General features: G+C 33.6%; 1 protein-coding gene across 1 annotated transcript; it reads right to left on the reverse strand.

Moving 5' to 3' along the window:
- Nucleotides 1–8,460: 8,460 nt before the first annotated feature.
- On the reverse strand, nucleotides 8,461–23,669 carry LOC148843120 (E3 ubiquitin-protein ligase MBR1-like). The gene is made up of 7 exons (XM_088958721.1): nucleotides 23,532–23,669; nucleotides 12,190–12,379; nucleotides 11,314–11,979; nucleotides 9,437–9,535; nucleotides 9,181–9,321; nucleotides 8,855–9,072; nucleotides 8,461–8,773 (listed from the first exon to the last, which is right to left on the reverse strand). The coding sequence occupies exons 1-6, from the start codon at nucleotides 23,582–23,584 to the stop codon at nucleotides 8,914–8,916; spliced, it is 1,308 nt and encodes a 435-aa protein (XP_088814847.1). The 5' UTR covers nucleotides 23,585–23,669; the 3' UTR covers nucleotides 8,461–8,773; nucleotides 8,855–8,913.
- Nucleotides 23,670–24,199: the final 530 nt, after the last annotated feature.

Consider the following 24,199-nt stretch of genomic DNA (forward strand, 5'->3'; position numbering starts at 1 on the left):
TATTTTTTTATACTAGACTAGAATTAAATAAAAATTTTAATTTGTAAAAAAATTATAGTTTTATAATTAAGACGGGCCTTTTTATCAATAGAAAATGTGCAAGCCCAAGCCTAAGCCTGAGCTTGACCATAGGCCTAAAATTTTGTCCAAGCCTAAAAAATAATGGGTAAGGCCAGGTCGGGCTATGGGGCTATTCGACTCATGAATATGTCTAATTGTATATATAAACAATTGTATATATAAAAAATCATATGGAATAAAAATTTAAACATCTTTTTCAATTTTTTTTAAATGGACATTTCGTAGCTTGGCCCTGGTCCACGGCTGGCTTAGCCCAAGGCTCGGCCCATAGCATGACACAAGCCCGTGCAGGCTTGGGCCCCTAGCACAACATGACACCAACCCCCCAAATTATCCCAGGGGAGGGAGGCACGGCCTATGATGTCCCGTGGGCCATCATAGCACGACTTGCACAAAGTGCCGGTTGTGCCGTGTCAGCCCAGCACAACCCAATTTACACCTCTACTTGAACCTATCCAATATTGGGGGTGGTGAGGGGAAATCAAGGACTCCCCATCCTTGATGAGGATGGGATGCCTTGCCCCTGAACTCGCCTGACATTGAGGAGTGGTTGCCTTGCCCTGAACCCGCCTGGCATTGGGGACGGGGCGGGGATGGGGTAGAGTGTCTTGACTATGGGGCAGGGATAGGGATGGGGTGCCCTGCCCTAAACCCACCCCGTTGTCATTCCTATATAATTGTTAATTATTAGTTAAATTTATAAAATGTTAGCTTTTGTAATTATTTTTTTATTTAAAATTAATCAAAATTTCATTTAAAAATAATAACAATTATTAAAATTATTACAAATTATTAATAAAACTAAATTTATTAAAAATATTTGTTCATATTAAATTAACAATCATTGTTTTCTTTAAATCAACATTAAACGAAAAATGTAATTATTAAAATTTTAGATATTAACAATAACTTTGAATACTTTTAGTTAATTAACAACACATTTTGATTATTAATTTAATATTAATTAATAGTAAATAAAATTATTAAATCTTTTAGATTTTTCCGTGCATCACACAAGTCCCTGCTAGTTTCTATTACAAAATGAAGATGACCAAAAAAATGCATAAGTTTTAACAGTAGTTACCTTTATAGTTGCCTCCGCTAAAAAAGAAAAACAAAAATTCATCTTCTCACTCGAACAAATGACATCTTAAGTGCTTTCTCAATAAAGAGCATGTCAAAAGTGTTAAGATAAATTTTTTCTTTTTAGTGGAGATAACTACTACTAAGAGTCGAGGTAACTGCCATTTAAAACTCATATTTTTTTGGCCCCATTTGTTTTAGTAGTAAAAATAAGAATTATATAGGTGGGTCCCACAAAAATGCAATAATTCCATGATTGGTCGGCGCTACAATGAGGCCATGGTATTTTTTTTTCTAGAGAGAATACTTTCTTGGAGGGTGGATAAGTTATTTATGCACCCACATAAAATGACAACTGCCTTGTTCTCGTATCTAATCTGAATTATCTTTGGTTAAAACAAATGTTTATTTATAATTACCTAGATAACATTTCCAAAAAAAAAACACTTGGAGAAACGCATTACCCAAGTAATGCAAAGACAAATTTAAATAAGAAAGCTTTTTTCTTTACTTAGCTAACCACTTTTAAAGATAATAAGATGCCACACTTATTGAGTAAGAAGATAATTTTTTGTTTTTTTCCATTTTAGTAGAGATAACTACCGCTAACCTTTTTGAATGTCTACCCACTAAAAAAAATTAAGAATTACAAATAGTAGTAATCTGAACTCTAAAAAAGGTTAGTGATTGTTATCTCCACTAAAAAAGAAAAAAAAAAACAAAAAATCATCTTATCATTAAGACAAGTGGCATCTTATTTTTTCAATAAAAACACATTTGAAAAGTTGTTACTTCCATTTTTAAATAAATGTTTTCTTCTTCAAACATGTATTTGCCCACTCAATAAAAAGCATGAGCTTTAAACGATAGTTACCTTTACTCTCAAAAAGGTTAGTGGTAGCTACCTTAATTAAAAGAAAAAAATAAAAAAAATCATCTTCTCACTCTTACCTTCGACTCCGGATCTCCTGCCCACGCCTACCCACAATACACCACCCCCGTGAATTGGGAACAACTCCCCCTGCATAATACTATGCAGAGGATGAGATGTTCTCCATGTGTGGCTGTGATATACGTGGGCAAGATTCTTGTGGGCAGGATATCCAGACTACATATCTCCACTCTCAAAAAAGTTAGTGGTCAGATTAGAGCCCTGACTTAGACATGTGACATTCTATTATTTCAAGAAATGAGATCTCAAAAGTGGTTCTTCCCACTCTCATAATAAAGTAGAAATATAAAAACATAAAACTCCACTTTCCAAAGAAGCTGTACACTTTTACATAGGCAAGTGGCATCTTATTTTCTCAACAAAGAACATCTCAAAAGTGGACTTGGCCATATTTCTTAAAAAAAGATTAATTATTCTTTCCTAAATTATCTCTAATTCCTATTTATCCTCTCCTTTCACTAGAGCCCCACCCATTTACATCCTTGTTTATAGGAATTTCTAAATTATCTCTAACTCCCCTTTATTCTTTCCACTTTCCCATAAAAACAGGGCCCTACTTAGGTGGTGTTCAATATTGTTTTATATCGTGGGTGGGCCCATTTTAGTCCTACCCACAATAACAAGAGAAATTTGATTTACTAGGGATGGTCCCTGTCCCCAATACATTGTGGATAGGGACCTTCCCGATGCAAAATATCGACAATGCATTTTATACATGGATGGTCCCCATCTGTTGATGAACAAAAATGGGTATGTGATATTATACATTGCATGCCCTAATATTTCTTATTTTTTACCATTATAGGAAAGAAACTATGTTTCTTCTTTGCCATTTGTTGCTAACTATTGACTAGAGACCCACCACCGACCACCACTTGCCGGTTTTGTCCATTGAAACCAGTACGTAATGCTCTCGTATTCTTTATATTTCGATTTTTCCTCTTGCGGAACTAGCATCTTTTAACTTCTTCCACCACCCATTTCCTCCTCTATTGACACCACCACTATATTCCTCTCTCACATTATTTGGTTAGTATTTTGTATATGTTTTTTTTTGGGGGGGATTTTTGGGATGTTTTAGTTACTCTCTTTAAACGGTGTTATCTTAAAGTAAGTGCTAATTTTTCATTTTTTTTTCTCAAAATACTAGATAGATGCATACTATGTCTTGAGTCTATATGTAAATTTTAAATAGTTATTGCATTATCCCATACAAATTGGGGTTTAGAATAAGGGAGGTCACTGACAAAATTGAACCAAAGATTCTTGGCAAATAAACCCAAAGATTCTTAGAAATAAACAAAATGGAGTTGCAATGCAAACAAATGCAGCCTTAGTGTGTGTGTGTGTGTGTGCGCGTGTTTTATTTTTAATGGTTAAATTGTCCAAAGGATCAACAATTGTGGTGGACAAACCAAGGTTTTAAAAGGCTAAATGCAGAGGCGAGGCAGGTAGTGATGAGGGCAGATTTGGCCCTCCAGTGAAATTGCAACACATGGCACCTCGTGACAACTAGGCATACACCCAGGCAACAACTTACGAAGTTGGTGACCCACCCGGGCACCGGTCTGGCCGGCCTGGCGCAACCTGCATGCGGCCTGCGCTACTTGTGCGCGGCCTGCGAGGCCTGGCGTGACCTACGCGCGGCTTAGCGCGGCTTGCACGACCTGGCCGACCTGGATCACCCTAGCACATGATCCGACCTAGCCGCCCATAAGACGCCCACTGATAAACTTGGCATGCATACCCCACGAGCTCGGTAGTTCACCAAGGAGCTCGGTAGCTCACCAAAGAGCTTGCCAAAGAGCCAGGCAGTTCAGCAGAGCTCGCCACAAGCAGCTCGGTATAACTCCCCTGGGCAGCTCGCCACTTGTAGGGTAGCTCGGTACAGGAGTAGTTTGGCGTATCGCAGGAAGATCTCCTGCCTGACAACTTGGCCTAGACACCAACCTGCCGACTGACACAGGCGCCGACTTGACAACCTGGCCCAGACACCGACCTACCGATTGACACAGGCACCAACCTAACAACCTGGCCCAAACACTGACATGCCGATTGACACAGGTGCCGACCTGACAACCTAGCCCAGACACCGACCCGTCGACTGATATAGGCGCTGACCTGATAACCTGGCCCAGACATCGGCCTGCCGATTGACACAGGCGCCGACCTGGGGGCCTGACACAAACGCCAGCCTGACGACCTCGAGGAGTTCACCACCGTACCCTAGTTCTGATGGGATGTGACGAGTCTTACCATTTGGAGGCTTTTCACCCACCTAACCCGCGAGGACTCCAGTATATAAAGACCTCACCCCCCAAAGGGGAGGAGGATGGAGAAAATGGAGGTAATCCCTGCTCTCTAGCTCTCTCATTTCTCCAATATCATCTTCAAAGCTCTCTACAATCACAGTGCTAACTTAAGCATCGGAGAGCCTCCGTCGGGAAAATACCCTCGGGTCCTCTGATTCAGTTCTCGCAGGTCCCTCAGCTCCCACGGCCTACAAAGAGGAGGAAAAGATGGAGTTCTCGTAGGTCCCTCAGCTCCCGCCGCCTACAAAGAAGAGGAAAAGATGGAGTTCTCGCAGGTCCCTCAGCTCCCACTGCCTACAAAAGAAAGAAGACCACCTCATGCAGAGGGCAGTCGGGTTGCGCTGTACCAGGGAGCTCCACCATTCTCTAAGTCACAGGCCACTTAGTAGGGAGCTCGCCACCAGGTAGCTCTCCACCAGAGAGTTCACCACCAGGTAGTTCACCACCAGGTAGTTCGCAACCAGGGAGTTCGCCACCAGGTAGTTCGCCACCATGGAGCTCACCACTAGGCAGTTCACCACCAGGCAGTTCGTCACCAGGCAGTTCGCCACCAGGTAGTTCGCCACCAGGGAGCTCACCACCAGGCAGATTGCCACCAGGGAGCTCGCCACCAGGCAGTTCGCCACTAGGCAATTTGCCACCAGGTAGTTCGCCACCAAGGAGCTCGCCACTAGGCAATTCGCCCCCAGGCAGTTTTCCACTAGGCGGTTCACCACCAAGTAACTCATCACCAAGGCATGTCACCGTCAGGTCAAATAACGAGGTACTTAGCCAAAAAAAATTATACATCACAAAAAATTGGTACGTGACCAGAAACGGTTACATCAGGTAGGTTTCATAGGGGCAAGGTGTATGTCTTGAGCAAAAAAGAAAGAATATAATCCATAAACAATAAAAATATAAAAACATAAAATTAAGATATTATATCACTTGTTTGATACATTAGAAATAGCTTAATAGTTCAAAGTATCAATACACCCCAATACACCGAAAGGGGTGTATTAAGTATCAACACTTTGAACCATGCACATTTTTTTTTAATTTTTTTCAAAATTTCACAAAAGGTTAATTTTATGTTATTTAATTATTAAAAAATTTAAAAATACCTTAAAAAGGGGTATCGGTGCCGCAAAGATATAATACAATACACCCAATACAGGGCATATCACATTTTGAACCTTGAATGGGTTAAAATTTTAACCAAAGTAGTTTTCCCCTAAAATCTAAACACTTAGAGAATGAAACCATATACGTCAAACTTTTCAGTTTAGGAATATGAACCAGTAGTGTTTTAAGAGCAAGGAATTCCAATTTCATTTCTTGCAATTGTATGTATTAATGAAGAGTGACCACCTATGTGATGTATATACTTTAGAAGAAATAAATTGTCAACAATGAGGTAAATGGGAAGTGGGTAAGAATATGAACAATAAAGCAAGTTATTTTCATATGTATTTATATGTTATTCATATATTTATTTATTAGTTCAATATGCCAATACGTACAAAGCAAGACATTCTTTTTCTGTGTTAAATTTCTATTTTACCCCTATATAAACCTTCATATTCAACATTCACATGCTAGATAATTGAGGCCCAATCATTGGACATTTTGAGGCCAAAAGCCCAAAGGTGTAAGCCTCAAACAACTCAAGGCCTAAGCCTTTCTGGTGGAATTTGAGTAGGTCTTTTTTCCTAAGGCTACGTTTGGAAACGATGCAAATGGAGTGTAAATCCCGGTTCAGGGTAAATTTGCACCCTGGTTCACTTTTACTTGTGTTTGGTAACATTACATTTATGCATTGACAAATTACCAAAAACACATTTTCCAATGCATATTTACATTGATAATAAGATGTAAAAGTACATCAATAAAAAAGAAGTAAATTTGTATTCAAGTAGGCTTTTGATAAAAAAAAGGCATATGCTTTATTGGAATTTGTATTTGCATCCATTGCAGCTAAAAGTCTGTTTGGTAAGAAGGTAAATTTGCCAGTGCAAAATTAACTCAACTTTACAATTTATATGGACCGTTTTACACACTACATATTTGCATTCACACTTATTTGCATCGTTTCCAAATGCAGCCTAACCTCGCCTCAACACCCTTGTTAAACAAACATGCAAGCCAAGATGATAAGCATTTAGCCTATTGGTCAATCTGATGCGCTGCCAGCTGTCGCAATAAGGTACATAGATATGTCATATATGTTTAATAAGCACCAGTTTAGGCTGTATTTGCTTTGATAGAAAATTAGAGAGAGCAGAAGGTTGGGGGGAATTTCTTAAGGACTTTCACCAAATTTGTTAAGGTACAGCTCATTAGTGTAAAATGAGGTAAACTAAAATCATGAAAAAAAATTAAAAGATAAGGTTTCTTTATGCCTCTTAACTCTTCTTAGTTTAGCAGTCACCAATTCAACCAAAGCCTTCTTTTCCCGGTTTCCCTTCACTAAACCAGAGCATTTCTTCTCCATGGAGTGCAACTTCAGTGGGCTTGGTTTTGCAGCCCTTGAGTTGGGTGGTTTGGCCTGACCTTTTCCCAACCCGAGCCCAGCTATATATTGTATGCATACATACACACATATTTATCTCAAATTTTAGTATAGGCTGATTATCTAAGCCCAGCCTGGGCCAGAGCGATGCATCATATTTCAGTGTGGTTGGGCCTAGATTGACCACGGGCTCAGGCCTGGATTGAGTGGATTGAGCTTAAACCCACCCAGACTTGTCTGAATTGCGCCCCTAAAAGCCCGAGAATAGAACTCTGAATTATACTCTCTTGATCGATCGCTGGATTAACTATGATCAGCTCTTGTAGATAGATACTCCGAAGTACCAGTTGCAGTAATCCTAGTCTCCTACAAAAGGGTGATTCGACATCAACTTTTGATAAAACTGTTAACTACAAAAGGACCTCGATCTAATCAAATCTCTCTTAAAACCGGTTTACAACTTGATGTATTTCTAGTTTTTGAAATGGAACTTTCCAATTCCTCATGAAAAATATCTGCAGAGGGCACCTTTGCTGTTTTCTTGAATGAACAATTGGTTTTACCATGAACTACACGAAGACCCATTTGTATAAGACTATGGATTGTAACTTCGTAAGACTTGATGCTTCCCCCACCGGGGGGGGGGGGGGGGGTTGGGTCCTAAGATCACAATTTTCTGTTAGCAGATAAGGATGATGGATGTTGTTTCAACCCCATAGGCTTTGGAATTGTTTTCAATGGACAAAGCTTTTATTCTACATTATAAATTTCCAAAACCCAAGTTGAAAACAAAAGACATGGCTAGTAAATCAACTTTCTTCAAAGCGGCTCAGTCAACACAACTCAGATCAAAGTTAAAGCCCTCCCAAATGGGCTTAAAGCCTAGTCGATTGAAATGCATGGTTAAAGTCTTCTTACAATCAGAATATGCATAATCTATTTGACAAGAGTTACAGGATTATGGGCTTCACCTAATCTTTCTTGGAAGCTTTATTACCCACATACTTTAATGTTAATTTCCATTTTTAATGCTCATCCAAGCAGCTTTTGCAAGAGTTCTTTTTTTTTTTTTTCTATTTCTTTATATCTTATGCTTTTATGAATTTATATATACAAGCCAATAAATATTCCTACTTGATCGAAATAAAGAGTAGAAAGAAGAGATCTTTTAACCTTCTCTAATTATCATCATCATCTAAACCTTGTCCCAACTATATGGGATCAGCTACAGGATTCTTGTTTTACCATTCCATTCTATTCAGTGTCACCATATCCATATGAGTATTTTAAGTCATTTCTTACTACAACCTTGTCCTTTTCCTCAAATGAAAATCATAAAAGATAATGAAAGAACTTGAACATAAACATATTTTGTCCAAGTCTTCTGAAAGCATAGATTATCATGCATGTTGAAAGCGTTGAGAGATTTCAAGTAATAATTGGTACCTTAGAAATTCAATTACCTAATGACTTAATTATCTTATCTACATTCTATCACTCCTATAATGATTGATGGATCAAGCTGGGCCAGAATTCAATTATACACATTTAACAGAAACTTTCTCATTACTTTAATATTAAAGTTGTACATGTTAACCTTTCAGGTTTGAAATTACACAATAAGTAGGATTATCCTTTCATAGATTCAAGGTAGTGATTTCACTAACAACCCCATAAGATTGCTGCCCAGATAACTTTTGATAATAGCTGCTTGATTGGAAACTTTCTCTTCTCAGTATTGATCAGTTGCCTAAAATTGAGGATGCCTCATAATCATTTTTTCACAGCATCCCTCACTTAAGATGGTGTCCCTTTGTCACTATGTAATGCCAGCTACTAAATACAACTAATCTGCACATGTACATCAGCCATAACTTTTTAACACTAGAAATAAATAAATGGTGGAAAAGTAAGATTGCATACAAACTTTACCAGTAATAACTTGTTTGAAGAAAAGAAGTTGTGATGCAGAAGATGCAAAACCATGTTGCTTATGAGTTTCTGAACATATTGGGGTCACAAATAGTTAAACCAGTGGATTTGCAAACAGGACAGAGATTTTTGCATCTTAGCCACTGTTTGATACATGAAGCATGGAAGGCATGACCACAGTCCAACTTTCCCATCTCATTATCCTCCAAGTACTCCTCCTATTATTAAAACAAATTAAAGAATGTTACAGGTTGTGGTTTGTTACACAAAGATCTGCAACAGAGCTTACTACTTCCATAAATATTAACTCAAATTGGCATGGTTACCTGGCAAATACTGCAAGCATCCTTTGTAGAATTCTCCTCTAATAATAAAAAATATGTACTTTGTTTAAGAAACCTGGTAATTGCTTCTTCAGATAGTCCTGTATTGACATTCCCTATACGATCCTCCAAAGCTAATAATTCCTATGGAAGATTGGAAGATAAATGATACAAAAAAAGAAAAAAAAAAAAGAAAAAGAAAAGAAAAGAATGGAGCAGATCACACAGTGACAAAAAGAAAAAAGGTTTATAGTCTTACCTCATAAGACATGTTATCCACATCTACCCTCATGTCTCCATAACGGTCATAGAAATTTGCTATGTCCAATAGAGGTGGCTGGCTAAGAATTAAATTGTCCTGTTCATGTTATCACCAAGTAATTATCACACGATTGGAAAGGTAAGTTTCTGGATGTGATTACTTTTAAAACCTTAGAATGAGTTTGTTTTTTCTTTTTTAGTAGAAAGAATGAGCTTCAATTATAGACAAATAAACATCTAGAGAATATTAAAATACAGAATATTAGTAAGCAGGAAATGAATATTCATTCTGTTACTTGAATATATTGACACTAATAAACCAAATGCATCTTTAATCACACTTAAGCAGTAAGAATTAACCAAGAGCCAATTGATTTTATGTTCAATCTGATGGTATGAGAATATTATTTGTACGCAAATAATGCAGAAGCTCATTTTAGAAAAATACATAATCCTGCCTTTTTTCCCATCTTAAAGATATTTCCAAGACTATGGATGGACAATAATCTTCAGGAAAAAGTTAATTTTATTGTATTATTATTTTAATTATTAATAATATCATATAAACTATCTTTAACTTACTCATTTGAAATGTAAAACCAATAATTTACCTGCTTTTGCAGGTTAAATATATATCTGTTAATTATTTTTATAAGGGAGGTGTCGTCCATATGTCTTAGCTAGATTAATATCATGATGTCACTTGTGTAAAACCATAACCATAAGTAATGATAAGCATGAATAATGACTATGGGCCGAAAAACTCAGCCAAGAAAGGTGGTTAATGACTGACTACAAGCAACAGATTAAGAAAGGTGAAAAAAATCCAAATCAGAGCATATGAACCTTTACAACAAACCCATCTCACTGTTGAATCCAACCTAAAAGATCTTGCAAATAAACAAGAAAAGGAAAAAATAGAATTCCTTGTCCAAGAGGAAATCTCATGTCCAATGTCATTGTGATTGCTAGCATTCAATCACATAAAAAGTAGTTGTGCAAGAGGCCCATAAATGATGTAGTTATGTTGTATCATCCTGCACAAGAAGCAATAGCAACCGAAGAAGTTGTTGTTCATTGGCCATGTAATGAGCTAGTCAATCTTTCATTCAAAGAACAATCCAACCAGGTTGGTCAGGGCTGGTGGCACCCAATAGTCACACATGGATAGTGGCAACCTGTCTACAACATGAAAGGCTAGCTATTAAATTCTCATGACATGCAAAATTAGAAGGTAACAATATCAATAGCAGCAAATGAATCTTGGCAACGATGAGGTTCAAAACAATTCAATTGGATCCATTTTGGCTGAAGACCTTTTGAGTAAGATATTGGGTGGATGAGTGTAGGCTCGGTGGTACAAATTGGTGGCATGCATAAGTAAAATACCATGCTCATTGGTGGCTGCAAATTGTGTGAGCACCTTGATCAAATGCCAGTGGTTCTAAATGAATCATTGATGGCTTGTCAATTGTCTTGTAAGTTCCATGTATTTTAGAAAGACTAAGAAATTTCCAAACATCAATCAAGTTTATGTCTATAACCTTCAAAGTTGATAGCATGTCCAAGTGCAAAAAATCAAAGACTTAATGATAGGTTGTGCACTTCTTTGGACAAAGACTAAGATATGGTGTAATTTGTAAAAGTGGATTGTTGTAAACTGAACCTCTAATAAAGTTTGAAAAAGCTACCTTCACCTTCATCTGGAAGTAGTAAAATTACTCTTGTAATCAATCTTTACCAATATCTTCTTCTTTTATTTTTTATTTTTGAAAATAAAGCTATCAACATTTCTGTTTTGCAATAGGAGCAATGATTAAAAAAGGATATTTAGCCAGTAAAGAACTTTGCATCACATAAGAGCTAAAACCAAACCTCAGATGATAGTCGAAACTGCCCCCCACCACCACCTGTTAACATCCTAAACAATATTGAACCTTCTAACAAGCCACCGGCCAACCTATGTAGGAAGGTCATTGACTGCAAATATTGCTGGCTCAAAATATCAAACTCATTTTGTATCCCAATTTCATCAGAAGTAGATGCAACTTCACCAAGTTGAAGAGCTGGAGCATTTTCACTTGAGGGAGTAGTAAGTCCATTGACAGGTAGGAAGGAGCTCTGGACAATGTCAGATAGTGAACGAGGGATTCGAGAAAGAGTAAGATGATGGTAAAGAATGCAGCTAAGAGATGGTGGTAATTGAGTTTCTAAGTTTGACGGATCATGAGAACCGGATACAATGCTTCTAATATTATCAATTATATTTGATAAAGCGAGTTGTGCTACTTCTGGGGTACGACCAGTCAACCTCCTTGGAAAGGCCTCTGATAATGGAGGCAGCACCCTTCTGGAAATGACTACAGCATTTGATGAAGCAGTGGTCATTGAATTATTTGTTGGGCTTGCTCTGACTGGCAACATATCTGGTTCAAAATATAATGTATGGGTTGAATATAAGTCTCCTTGACGCAAACTTGTGTTGTGTATGTTTGACATCTGATCAACTGCTAATGACCTTCCAGGTGAGGATGAACATGTCTGCACAACACAAATTTAAAGTTACCTAGAGGGATTAAAAGAGGTATCAAGCAAGTTAACTTTATTTGTTATAAATGGCTTGGCGCTAGATTTAAATCCACATGATTAAAAGAAAGACATAGCTAGCACTAGATTTAAATTTACCTAATCTGTATACCTCTTGGAATTATGTAGAATAAACTCTATAAAAATAATGTATAACAAACTTACATGATCAGATTCATGCATGCCGTCAGCCCTTCTCGATCCTACATGAAGCAATGAAAGCTCATTATCCACTCGGATTCCATCATCCCTTCGTTGGTCAGAAATGCTTACAATGTTATTCTGTTCACCTAATTCACAACTAATGCTACGAGAACAGCTTGAACTGTCGTTATTTTCTTCATTTCTTCCATTGCTGCATGTAAAACAATAAAACATTTTATTCGTTTCAATCTGATATCTCATCCAGTTCAGAAAGTATCGTAGCTAAGAGGGGTATATAACAAGGAACTCAACAAAATTTGAGCCTCTACATTCTTTTCTAAGTAATGCCTTGAATCTTCTCATTCTTACAAATTCCTTACTGTTCTAGATAAGTTTCTATCAATAAAACCCATTGAACTCCTAATAGAATTGAACTAAATTTCCTGTGAAACATAAATTTTGTAAAACATAACTGGGGATAAGACATCAGGTCCAGAAGGCTTTCCTATAGAATTCTATAAAATTGTGTTGGCCATTTCTGAAGTAGGAAGTGATGAATATGACGCTAGAATTTCATTAATTCTTCCATTCCATGGGCAGCAAAATTTAAGCAAGAGATGCGGAAGATCTAAAGGATTATCGCCCCATTAGCCTAATTAGGAATATTTACAAGATAATCTCAAAAGTATAGGAAAATTGATTAAGAGGTTTCTTGGTGGAGCTAATTTCTCCATTTTAAGGTGGTTTTATGGAGGGTCATCAAATTTTGGACAAGGCTCTCATTGTAAATGAATGTATAGATTATAGATTTCATATTTTCATTAAGGTGAGCTGGGTGTTATCTGTTAATTGGACTTACGACCATGTCCAATGAGGATTCTTGAATTATCTTCAGAGACAGATGGGCTTTGTCTTAAGTGGAGGTCATGGACCACAGCTTGTTTGCCATCCCAAATTTTTAGTGCTGATCTATGGAACTCCAAAAGCTTACTTTGAAGGAAAAATGGATCTAAGATAATGGGGTACTTTTTTCCCCTTTTTGTGGAGGCCCCTTAATAGATTAGTAAAAATGACAGAATAAGAGGATGGGGGCTTTATAGATGGCAAGTGATTCAATTATTTTTCTAAAAAGTAGAGCATAAAACTTGCCTTTTTTCAAGATATTTGTTGATCTATTTTGAGGTAGCATTTAGCTAAAGATAAATATGAGGAAGAGCAAATTAATTCCAATTAGGAAATTAATGATAAATAATAATGATTGGGCTGTATTTCTTGGCTAAAAACATGGGGCTGGGAAAAGAGTTATTTGTCAATTATTGAAAGATTATAAATCCGATGAGTTGTAGATCGATCCCGATTATTGAAAATTTTCACAAACTGAGAGGCTGGAAAAAGAGTTATTTGTCAAAGGATGGTAAAGTCACTCACATTTCAAAGCACTATCAAATCCCTCCTTCATACTTCTCTTTGTTTTCAAGTCCAACATTGGTGATTAATTCCCGAGAAGGCTAGAATGGATTTCCTACGGGATAAGATTAATGATAAAAAGAAATTCCATCTAGTTGCTTGGTTTGCAAATCTAAAGGAATGGGTGGAGTGGGTATAAAGCTTCATCATGAAATGAACAAAGCAATAGTGGGAAAATGGCTATGGCGATTTGATACCCAAAGGAATGGGTTATATATGAAGGAAAATCATTTGTTGCAAATATGGAATTGATGATCATTACTAGTTAATTGATGTGAATAGAGTTCATATGGGTCAAACATGGAACGGCGCAATGAAGATTATGGAAGAATTTTATCAACTCATTACTTTTGAAGTGAGAAATGGAGATCAACACCTCTGCGCCTATCTCACACTCAGGCATTCAATTAGGCTTTAAATAAGGTAGCAACAGGTAAAGAATGTTATGAAATTGTAGTCGGGGAGGTTGTGTGGAGTCCACTATTGAGAAGAAATATTAAGACGGAGAAGAGGAGGACCTAATCAACTTGCTAAGTGACATTTCTAGGGCTTAAATCGAGCCAAATATTGAAGGTCATATGTGCTAGTTGGAATGTATTAGGGATGGCAACAGGGCAAGTTTGGGAGGGTTTTGTAAATTTTAGATCCTATCTGTCTCCCTAAACCTTCCAATCTGTACCTGCTCCAAAACCTGTAACTGGTTGAATTTTTAGAATCCAACCCACCCCCCACTCCCCACTCCCCATTGGGTTTAGAACCTGTATCTAGCTTCATGTTAAGAAATAAATAAGTAAAAGAACACAAACAAACAACAAAAAGTATATATATATACTTTTTTTGAATTTTTTGTTTTTCTAATTCCATGTTATTTTAAAAACTGCCCAATAAAATAAGAGTGTTTTAATTCAATTTTCCACTTCTCCCTTTCACATAGTGACACCTAAACTCTCTCATTTAGATATCTTAGCATAATAAGAGTCTTAAGAGTAGGAGTCTTCAAGACTCTTCACAGAGTAGAAGTCTTCCTAAGATAAGTCTCTCTCTCTCTCTCTTAACTTTTAGGTGACGAGGCAGGGGAGTGCATGGCTTGCATTCGTGTTTGCAGTCAACCGGTTTCTAGTTGCTGCCGTCTTCTTTCTACCGGTCAAAGACTTCTTTCCACAGGTATGTTATGTTTTGTCGTTTTTTATCTGTTCTTTTTTTCATTTTTTGCTCTGTTATTTTTTTTTTCGTTTTTTAACAGATTCTTAACACTGTTATTTTTTTTTTTCATTTTTTATCTGTTATTTTTTGCTCTTTTAGGTGACGAAGCAGGGGAGGGCACTGCTTCAGTCGTGTTTGCAGTCGTCGGGTTTCTAGCAACTGCCATCTTCTTTCTACCAAGACTTCTTTGGAGTTCTCTGATGCCATCTTCTTTCCACATGTATGCTCTATCATTTTTTTCTCTATTTTTTTTTTCGTTTTTTCTCTGTTATTATTTTCGTTTTTTACTCTGTTATGCTTCAGTCGTTTTTTACTCAGTTCTTTCTTAAAAAGAAACAAACTAGCTAAACATTATTTTTAACTGAGCTCAAAAGAGTACAAATATACAAAGCTGTGAACACGTTAACTGAGCTGGAAAGGGTGCTCACACCCCTATCGACTCTGTGGTTTTCGTTCGTTAAGGCTGAGTTTGGAAGGAGTGCAAATGCAAATATGTAGAGTTCAAAACCTTATATTTTGTATTATTTTGTATGTATTTACGCTGTACATATTTGCACTTGTTCTGCTCCGAAACTGAGCCTAAATGGTTTTTTATTCTGATTGCCTATGGTTTTCGTTCTTTAAATGCTTTCTCAAAAAGAAACATCATCAGGAGACTTGCTGATTGACTCTGCCATCCTCTGCAAATATTTTTTTTTCGTTTGTTTAAGTCGGGTTTTACTCTACTGTGTTCGCTCAATCGAGCAAACACACCAGACATTATTCGGGTGAAGATGATGATGGTTAACCATCGGGTATGGGGCATGTGCGACCCGGTCCATTTAGTTAACCGTATTTAAATATCGGTGTGGGTCATGGAGCATATGCGGGACACGTCTGCCCGGTCCATTTAATTAACAAAATTTATAGCTACCTCTTGTTAAATAACAACATTTGACAGTATTTTTTTTTATTAATTATGGTATTGTTTAATCACAATATTTATTATCATAGTGTTTTTTATTAATTTCGGTATTAAATTATTGTTAATTAATTATAGTGTTTTTATTAATTACAGTATTTATTATTAATAATTTTAAATAATTATAACATAATATTGAAAATAATAATAATTTACTATTTTACAAAATTAATAATTAAATAACTTTAATAATAATTTAATATTTTTACATAATATTATAAGTAACTAATTTCACTTATATCAATTAATAATTCGAGAAAATAACTTTCATAAAAATTAATATTTATAAATAATAATTTAAAACTCTTGATATATATTTATTATATAATTATATATTCTAATATTAATATTTATTGTATTTTAGTAATTATTTATTGTTTTTTGTGATAAATGTATTTTCAATATAATTATGTATAAATTTATTTTTGTTTTGTTATTTATCAAAAATCTTTTAATAATTATCGGTGATTAAACTACTATTATTGAAATTTTTAAATTTTGTTTATTGTACTTATTGTATTTATTGTATTTTTTATATAACTTATTGATTAATATTTATTAGAGATTATACTATTTATTGACTAATTTAATATATTTTTAGTACTTATTGTATTTTTTCATTATCAATATATTTTTCAATAATTGTGTCTTTTCGCTATAAATTTTCATCTATTGTTGGCGATTAAAATACTGTTATTTATCAAAGATGAGACTATTAATTTATCTGAAATTATGAGTGTTCATGAGTTGGTTCGGTTCGGTTGTAGGTTGTTTTGCCAACCAAATTAACCTGGTTAGTTGAAACCGACTGACCATTTGTGAAAATCAACCCATTCAAATTGTATTAGTTTTGGTCGATTTTTTGGTTTGTTCAATTGGTTCAAAAGACTTAAACTTGAAAATTAAATTTAAATTTTAAAAATTATAGTGCAACTATTAAAAAATAAATTAAAAAATGAAATTTATGATATAAAACATTTTAGACTAAGAAATATTGGAAATTTCTCACTTTTTCCTATTAAAAGTTATATTTAAAATACAAAATATTAATATATATCAACGGTCAAGTCATCCGATTTTGGTCGATTTACAAATGGCCAAAGCAAAACTAATCCAATATGGTCAGGTCAAGTTGATCGGGTTGGTCGGTTTCATCAATTTAATGAATAAACCTAACTGAAATTAATTATTGTTACTTTTGTATTATAAAAATTTTATTAAAGTAGTATATAAAATATGAATAATTATTAATTATTTATAAATTCGAAAATATAAAATAGTTGTATACTCTTATGTAGGAGTGTCAATTGGATTGGATTTGGTCCAATCCGATCCAATCCATTATGAGTCCATTACAAATGGACTTGGTCCAATCCAGTCTAATGAATATTTTGGACCAGTCTAGAGATTGTTCATTCTGTTCAAATTCCTATTAATTTAGATTGGTTTCAAGTCAAACCTGGTCTGTTGACACCTATGTTCTTATTTTCTATAAATCGACCAGATATTGGTTCAATCCAATATAAATTCATTATGGACAGATCATGTCCAATCCAAATATGTCATATTGGTCCGTCCAGTCCATCCAAATTCAACATGTCTTATTGGTCCATCCAATCCATCCAAATGAATTTTGATTTGGATAGAGTCCAACCCAAAACCGGTCCATTGACACCCTTACTCTTATGTGTTTCTATTAAGGTCATTTAGTAGAACACACCTTAGAGTTTTACATATTTACTTAAACCTACCTTATAGTTTTTATTTTAATAAAATATCTCATATATTTTACAACTTATTTACTTAATCAACCTTTCATTAAGGAGTGTTTGTTTTGTCATTAGGACCATGATTTTTTAATCCAAAAATACCCTTATCACTTTTTTGTACAAAAAACAAAATTGACCAAATATAGCCAATAGAGTGGTTGCCTGTCTTATTTGGGGAAAAAATGGTATTTTATTTTTATTTTCTTTTGATAAAATTTATTTAAATGAACATTAAGGTCGACTTGCTTCAAACCCCCATTCCTAATTTTCTGTTTTTTTTTTAATTTTTTATTTTTTAATCCCATATAATTACCCATTAAACCAATAAGAAAATCACATATACCTAACTATTTCTAACAACCATAAAGCTTTTCTAATGTTTAGCCAAGTGGCACCACTTTCCCTCACTTCCTCCTAAATTGTCTCTAATTCCTATTTATCTCTTCAATTATCTCCAATTTAGTACAAAGTTTCCCTCCTAAACTATCTCTAATTCCTATTTATCCTCTCCCCCACTTTTTATCTATATCTATCTAAAAGAAAGTTTCAATTAAAAAAATTCAGAGCTATTTAAATATTATAACGAAATTATATACTAAATTTAAAATATTTATTCAAAACACAAAAAACGAATAGACAATAATATTCATATTATTAAAAATTCAATATTTTTACAAAATTCATCATGAAATTATGTAGTAACAATATAAATTATAATTTTATGAATTATTCAATTTAAATGTTATTTACATAATAAAAATTTAACATTAAAAAATAAAACATTATTTAAATATTTCAATAACTAAAAATCTTAAAAAAACATTAAAAATAGCTAAATAATATAACAAAATATTTAATAACATGTAATAACAATAAAATAAATAAAATTCAAATAATGAATATTTTTAAATATTTTATATATTATTTAAATATTTAAATAACAAAATATTTAACATGAAAAAATTTTAAATAGTTAAAAATAACGAAATTATGTAATAAATTTTTAAAAAATCTTAAAAGTAGAAAAATAATTATAATAGAATTCATAATATTCATATTAATAATAATTTAATATTTTACAAAATTAATAACAAATTATGTAATAATAATACAATTACAATTTAGTGGATTATTAAATTCAATAAATAATTAATATTTTAATAATTTAAATAAAAATATTATTTCAAGAACTAAATAATATTGTAAATAACTAGTTTCACTTATATCAATTAATAGTTATAGAAAATAACTATCAAAAAATTATATTTATTAGTAATAATTTTACAATAATAGTGTATATTCATTATACATTTATATATACTATAATTAATATTTACTTTATTTTCAGTAATTATTTATTATTTTTTTTATAAATATATGCTTTCAATAATTATTTATAAATGCCTTTTTATTTTTGTTACTTAATAGAAAATTATCAATAATAATTGGAGATTAAACAACTATTGTTTAACTTTTGAAATTTAATTTATCGTATTTATTGTATTTTTGTTATAATTTTTTTAGTAATTATATATTTTTTATAATTTATACATTAATACTTATTTGAGATTAAACTATTATTTAAGATTACACTATTTATTGACTAATTTAGTATATTTTAACTATTTATTATATTTTTGTAATTACTGTATTTTTATTTTATATCTATTATATTTTCATTATAAACTTATTTTCAATGATTGTGTACGTTGGTTATAAAATTTCAATAATTATTGGAGATTAAACTATTGTTATTTAGACTATAAATTTAGTTGAAATTAGGAGTCTTCAATGATTGGTTCAGTTCAGTTGTAGGTTGTTTCACCAACCAAATCGATCTGGTCAAGTCCGCACTTTGTCACTCAAAATCGATTGACCATTAGCGAAAACCCACTAACTCGGGTTGTATTGATTTGGGTCTATTTTTGGTTTAGTTTGTTTGTTCAAAAGATTTAAACTTAAAAATTAACTTTAAATTTCAAAAATTACAATGATATTATTAAAAAATAAATTACAAAAATTAAATCTGTGATATAAAATATTTTAAACTAACGAATATGGGAATTTTCCTACTTTACCGTATTGAAAAATTAAATATAAAATATTAGTATATATTTATTAAACCAAAGTCGATCTGAAATACTAGAAAACTGGCCAACCTGGGTTGAGTATGATCGAATTGTTTATTAAAAAGTTAAAATATAAAACAATTATAATACTCTTATGTATTTCTATTGTTTAAGTTTCGCTTAACAAAGCACGGGTCCTCGTCACCATGCCTCCCCTTGCTCCATTATCCGCACCCTGCATTCTCTTTGACTTTCTCTCCTCTCCCCTTCACACCACTCCCATTAAGCCATGTCACCCCAACTACCTAAAAATATTTCTATAATCTCTCTCCTAAGTTATCTCATTTAAACCAATAAGAAAGTATCATGTTGCCCCACTCCCTAATCAATTCCTAAAATGCATCACTCCAATCTATATCCACTCTCTCTCATTTAAAATATTCATATTAATTAATAAATAGTTAAATACGGTTAATATTTAATCCCACCCATATTCAATGAGTATTAAATAGTGTTATTACCAAAAGTTAATAAATATGGTTAGTAAATTACCAAAAATTGAATATTCTTATTACTATCATTAGTAAATTACCAAAAATTAATAAATATTATTATTAATTATCTTATTAACAACATTTTATAGAAAATGAAAACTCTTTAACTAATATCTGTACCGTTAGTAAATTACCAAAAATTAATAAATATTATTATTAATTAACTCATTAACAACATTTTATAGAAAATGAAAACTCTTTAACTAATATCTGTAAAATTGAGAATTATATTTAACAATTATCAAAAAGTATAAAAATTGAGTTATTGTTATTAGTATAATTAATAACCAAATACAAATGGGGGAACAAAATATTATAATGTTAGAAAATGAAATTAATAATTAATTTATATTGAAAAATAAAAATATAAATTAGTGTAATTTTGTTAGTAAACTACAAAATAAATAAATATATATATATATATATTTAATAACAATTTAAAAAAATCAATAAATACCCATGGTTACACAAATGTAATAAATTTCTCAAAAAAATTCATAAAACTACATTTTTGAAATTAAAAGATATAAAGTTTTTGAAAGTTTATTTGAAATGCATTAAATAATTATTGAAAATTATAAGAATATTTTGGAAATTTTAGGAAAATTTATTACATTTGATAGAATTTTGGAAATTGAAAAATTATGTAATTATCATGCAAATTATTGAAAATTATTAAAGATAAATGTCTATGGGAAATGGAAACTATAATTTGAACAAATAATTACACAAATTATTAAGATGAATTAGTATACTATTGGAAAAAAGGAAATTATTGGTTAGTTTATATTAGAAATTATAAGATAAATTAGTATAATTTTGTAAATAAACCATTTAAAAAGAAAATAAATTATTTAAGCAAAAATTAAATAAATTTGAAAAAAATTAAAATTACACAAGTACAATAAATTTTCCAAAATTTTCATAAAATTACATTTTTGAATATTAAAGACAATTTAGTGTACTTTTAGAAATTTACCATGTGGTTGATACTCAATGCATCCTTTTGATCATTTCTATCATCAAATTGAATATTGGGTTGACGGGGATAGTGTTTTCAAAACTAGATCAAACTAGATAGTTAGACCGGAAAAATTGAGATCTGGACACCATCTCACCTCAAAATCGCTTTTTATCCAAAAACCGTTTATTTGGTTAGCGAATTGCTGAACTAGGTGGTCGAACCGTCAACATAGACAACAGTTTTTGGCCTTTTTTGTTTTTCTAAATTTTTATTTTATTTTTGTCAAAGCGGGTCATCCGTTTGGATCGAACAGTCAGATTGTTTGACCCCAAAACAATTCCCTATCCATTCCAATTTTAAAAACCTTGGATGGAGAGTGGTGCCTTGCCTTGAGCTTGGCTTGGTGCGCGGCATGGCCTAGCCCAAGGCTCGACCCATGGGCTAGCCTGATCCACGGCCCGACACGGGCCCGTGTAGGCTTGGGCTGTGGGTCATATTGAACAAAGCCCCAAATTATCCTAGAGGAGGGAGGCATGGCTCGGGATGCCTCATAGGCCAACATGGCACGTCTCGCACTTTGTGCAGGCCACATGCGGGTCATGTCGTGCCCACCCAACATGGCCCAATTTACACATCCACTTGAACCTACCCAATATTGGGGACGGGGCAGCGAAATTCAAGGATTCTCCATCCTTGATGAGGAGCGGGGTGCCTTTGAGGAGTGGTTACCTTGCTCTAAACCCATGTGACATTGAGGACGGGTCAAGGATGGAGTAGAGTGTCTTGACTATAGGGCAGGGAAAGGGATGGGGTGCCTTGCCCTAAACCCACCCTATTGTCATTCCTATATAATTGTTAATTATTAGTGGAATTAATAAAATTTTTTAGCTTTTATAATTATTTTTATTTATTTAAAGTTAATCAAAATTTCATATTAAAATTACTACAAATTATTAATAAAACTAAATTTATTAAAAAATATTTGTTCATATTCAATTAACAATAATTATTTTTTTATATAAATTAACATTAAATGAAAAATAAAATTATTAAATCTTTTAGATTTTCCTGTGCATGCACGGGGTCCCTACTAGTTATTTGATTAAAACATATAAAAAACACATAGACTCTCAATTATCCTTCACGTAAAATTCATAATATTATTAAATTCAACACCTAATACATAAATTTTATATGCTTTCCAACAATATGCGGGTCGGGAGGGTTGGGTTTGGCCTAATACCATACCCTACCCGCACATGAACAGATTATAAAATCCCAAAATCTGTCTCCACCCCAAAACCCGTCCTTTAAGCATGGAAATCCACCCCGTCAACGTGGATACCCACCAGGTAGGGTAGAAATTTCCATCCCTAGTTGGAATCCAAAAAGAGTGTCTTCTTTATCTAATCTTTCTTCAGCAAATTGAGCGAGCATGAAAGTCCTCCAAGGTCATCCAAAGCTCCACCTAACACTATTTTGTTCTTACGGACTGCAATTATGGACAGGATTCTTACTATCAATCAATCATCTCCAACCCAAAGGGGTGACTTTAACGAATCAATGCAAACTGTGTGATCAGGGGAGAGGAGTTGGTGCTTCACTTTTTAATTCATTGCTAATTCTCTTATAGCACCTGGGTGGATGCACTTCTTAAAAGTGTTTAAACTCAACAGGACCTCAATTCATCACTTATTTCTGCCCGGAAATGCAAAGCATTCAGCAAGGGAGGGAATATTTTGAGGAAACTAATCTCATTAGTCATTTGCTGATTCATTTGAAGAGAACCCAATGAGAGGGTCTTTAATGCAAAGAGCTCTCAGGTTTAAGCTGCTAATTAGGTGGATGGAGAGATCCCTATTCCAATGGGAAAGCAATCATAAGGAGTTTGCAGGCCTGAAGCTCTCTGTTTTCTCATTTCATTGTCGGGAGAACTTTTGGGATGATAACTTCTCAGTTTTGTCTTAATTGATGCATTTTCTTTGGAGGAAATTAAGGTCTTCCTCTCTTATTAATAGAAATTTCACCATCTCTCTCGTCTTCATATTGTTTGGAGAAATTTCACCAATTTTCAAAAGAAAATGCAGAATAACTTCTCAAACAAGTGATTCCAACTCTGAATTTAGAAAGAAAGAAAAGAAAAGAATAAGGATTTGAACACAAGGAAAACAAATTGGAGACCCAGGAAACAATGCAATGATTTGAAGTTTGCAAAAATAACATCCATAGGCATCAAAATACCAGTCTTTCGCAATTTTCTTCCCCATGCAATTGTTTTCATTTGCTTCCAAGCCGAAAACCGAGTCCAATAATCAGAATGAACTGTGAAAATCAATACCATAATATCTTCTTCCACAAAACAAAAATTAAACTTACATGAATTGATTTTGAGGATTACTGGGCAGCATCTGAGAAGGAGGTTGGTGCATGATTCTATCACAATGATGGATGTGAGAAGAGAAAGGAGTCAAGAGAAATGGACTTGTTGTCAAGGAGAAAGAGAAAGCGGGTTTATTCATTTGTGAATCAAATTTAATAAAGGAGTGAATTTAGGTTAATTTAAATGTGGTTTAGCGGTTATAGTGGCAGGGGCTACGCAACGGCAATTAACGAACCATTGAAATCGAGTCATTTAGTGCATTTAATGAGGGTATTTTTGTCACAAAAAAGTTCTTACAATTTGACTTGTTGCCTCAACTCAAATGTGGTGATGTGGCCTCAAATGGAAGTGAAAAACTAGAGTACGAAAAGCATTCAAGGTTAATCCTCATAGAACCAAACAGTTCATGGTTTAATGATTTGGTTCAATTTCTTCACTACTTCTGTTTTGTTGATGGTTTGTTTGTTTGTTATTTTATTTGATCTTTGCTCTGAGGGGAGTTCTGAATTTTTATTTACTTTTATTGATTATTATCTGTCACTTGCAAGTCTAAAATTTGTTTTCTCAGGTAATGATAGTGTTCCAGCCGCATTGAAATCGCCAAACGTTTATTGTCACTGGACATAGAGGATGTAGCATAAACATGTTGTTCCACTGGTTCGAC

The sequence above is a fragment of the Nelumbo lutea genome, chromosome 8 (assembly GCF_056320005.1).
Source record: "Nelumbo lutea isolate HS-2025 chromosome 8, American lotus-T2T, whole genome shotgun sequence".
NCBI lineage: Eukaryota > Viridiplantae > Streptophyta > Magnoliopsida > Proteales > Nelumbonaceae > Nelumbo > Nelumbo lutea.

Coding starts and splice junctions, on each gene's coding strand:
- LOC148843120 (XM_088958721.1), bottom strand. CDS start 23,584: ATGCACCAACCTCCTTCTCAGATGCTGCCCAGTAATCCTCAAAATCAA. Junction 12,380..23,531: donor AATCCTCAAAATCAATTCAT/GTAAGTTTAATT, acceptor TTTTACATGCAG/CAATGGAAGAAATGAAGAAA. Junction 9,322..9,436: donor TGGATAACATGTCTTATGAG/GTAAGACTATAA, acceptor AATCTTCCATAG/GAATTATTAGCTTTGGAGGA.